Consider the following 1,554-nt stretch of genomic DNA (forward strand, 5'->3'; position numbering starts at 1 on the left):
CGCCGCAGTCCGCGCCCAGCCTCGCCCGCAGCGCCCGCAGCCCGCGCCCGGCCCCGGCCATGCTGTCCTTCCAGTACCCCGACGTGTACCGGGACGAGACCTCCGTGAGTACCCCGTTCGCCCCGCGCCGCGCCCCCGGGCCCGCGCCTCCCGCAGCTCTGCTCCCGCAGCCCCGCGTCCCTGCACCCCGCACCGCTTCCCGGCCTTTGTTTGCCGATCCGGCTGGGGTCGCGGGGCTCCTCCCAGCGCGGGACCGGGCTGGTGGCCTCTGCCCACGTGCCCGAGCGAGCCTGTGGTCAGCGCCGCCCGGCCCCTAGGCAGACCTGCAGGCATGGGCGCCTGGTGCTCCTGGGGACACAGAATGTACCCCTGTGTCTCTAGGAGGGCAAGCCTTCTGGCTTAAATATGGTGGTAGGAGAAAGTGGATGCTGGTGTGCGCGCGTGGGAAATGATGTAAGATTTTAAAACAAAAGCAAACTTTGAGAACTTGGAATTTGCAAGTTCTTAGAATTGAAGCTCATTCATTCCGGTTTAAGGCTGCCCAGCCCGGAGTCGGGTGTTGGGCGTTGGTTGCAGGGGTGCAAATGAGGAGACAGAGTGGTGGGGAAGGAGCAGGGGCTAAGCTACAGTGTGCTGAGACCATCCAAGTTTGCTTAAGAAAGGAAGTTAGGTCAGGGAAGGCCTTTGGCAGAGTAAGTTTTGCCCCAAGAATAACTGTTTACCTAAGCTGCAGGTGAACTTCAGACACAGTGAAATTCACAATTCTGGGCAAACGTGTGTGTGTGTGTGTGTGTGTGTGTGTGTGTGTGTTAGCGTGCGCGCGCCTGTGTATAAAAATTTGGCATTGAAGAGGTGGATTAAGTCCAACAAATATTATGGCTGTGATTCCTGCACTCACAGGCCAATTTGTCAGGTTACTTAAAATAGAATCATAGTAGAAATATTTTTGTATAATACAGTTGCCTTTTTTTTTTTGTCTGTTTACTTTGATCCGGTTTATGCCAGAAAGTGTACTCTGAAGCACACTGAGGTAAAGGCTTGAATGTGGGACCATCTTGTTTTCAAGTGAACTTCAAGTATCTGCTGCAATGTTTCCCTCACCAGTGACCATCTGGTAACCATGTTTCTCTCCTGTTCAGCTGCTTGCTTATTGAATTTGTCTTAACCATTCCCGAAACCCTCTTCCTACAGGGGAAGGCTGCTTCTGTTGCCTATAGGAGTAAAGTGATCCTGGTGGGATGAGGATGGTTAGCTCCCAGAAAACCTGTATGCTGTTCTGGGGGTGTCCCTCACTATGTGGGCAAAGCTCACAGCTGTCACAGGTCTCCTTTCTCCTACATGGACTATCAGGGCTGACATGGGACTTCACTTGCTCATGGATGGAAGACTTGCCATTCAGATAACCTAGCTCTGCAGTGGGTCACATGGAAGATGGGGCATTGTCTTGACTCAGAATCTTGACTCTTGGTTTTCAGATGTGTGTATATATGTGCGTGTGTACGTATATACTTATACACACATATAATATATTATCAATAATATGAATTATATGTA

The 1,554-nt window shown here is 51.8% G+C and overlaps 1 protein-coding gene across 1 annotated transcript in view; it reads left to right on the forward strand.

Annotated features, from left to right (window-relative positions):
* The first annotated feature begins 6 nt into the window (after positions 1-6).
* Positions 7-1,554, forward strand: part of Prep (prolyl endopeptidase) — a 104,209-nt gene continuing 102,661 nt past the window's right edge. Inside the window, exon 1 of the mRNA XM_005368622.3 lies at positions 7-104. Coding sequence (XP_005368679.1) covers positions 60-104 — 45 coding nt within the window. The 5' untranslated portion in view covers positions 7-59. The remainder of the gene's footprint in view (positions 105-1,554) is intronic.

The sequence above is a fragment of the Microtus ochrogaster genome, unplaced genomic scaffold (genome assembly GCF_000317375.1).
Source record: "Microtus ochrogaster isolate Prairie Vole_2 unplaced genomic scaffold, MicOch1.0 UNK37, whole genome shotgun sequence".
Taxonomy (NCBI): domain Eukaryota; kingdom Metazoa; phylum Chordata; class Mammalia; order Rodentia; family Cricetidae; genus Microtus; species Microtus ochrogaster.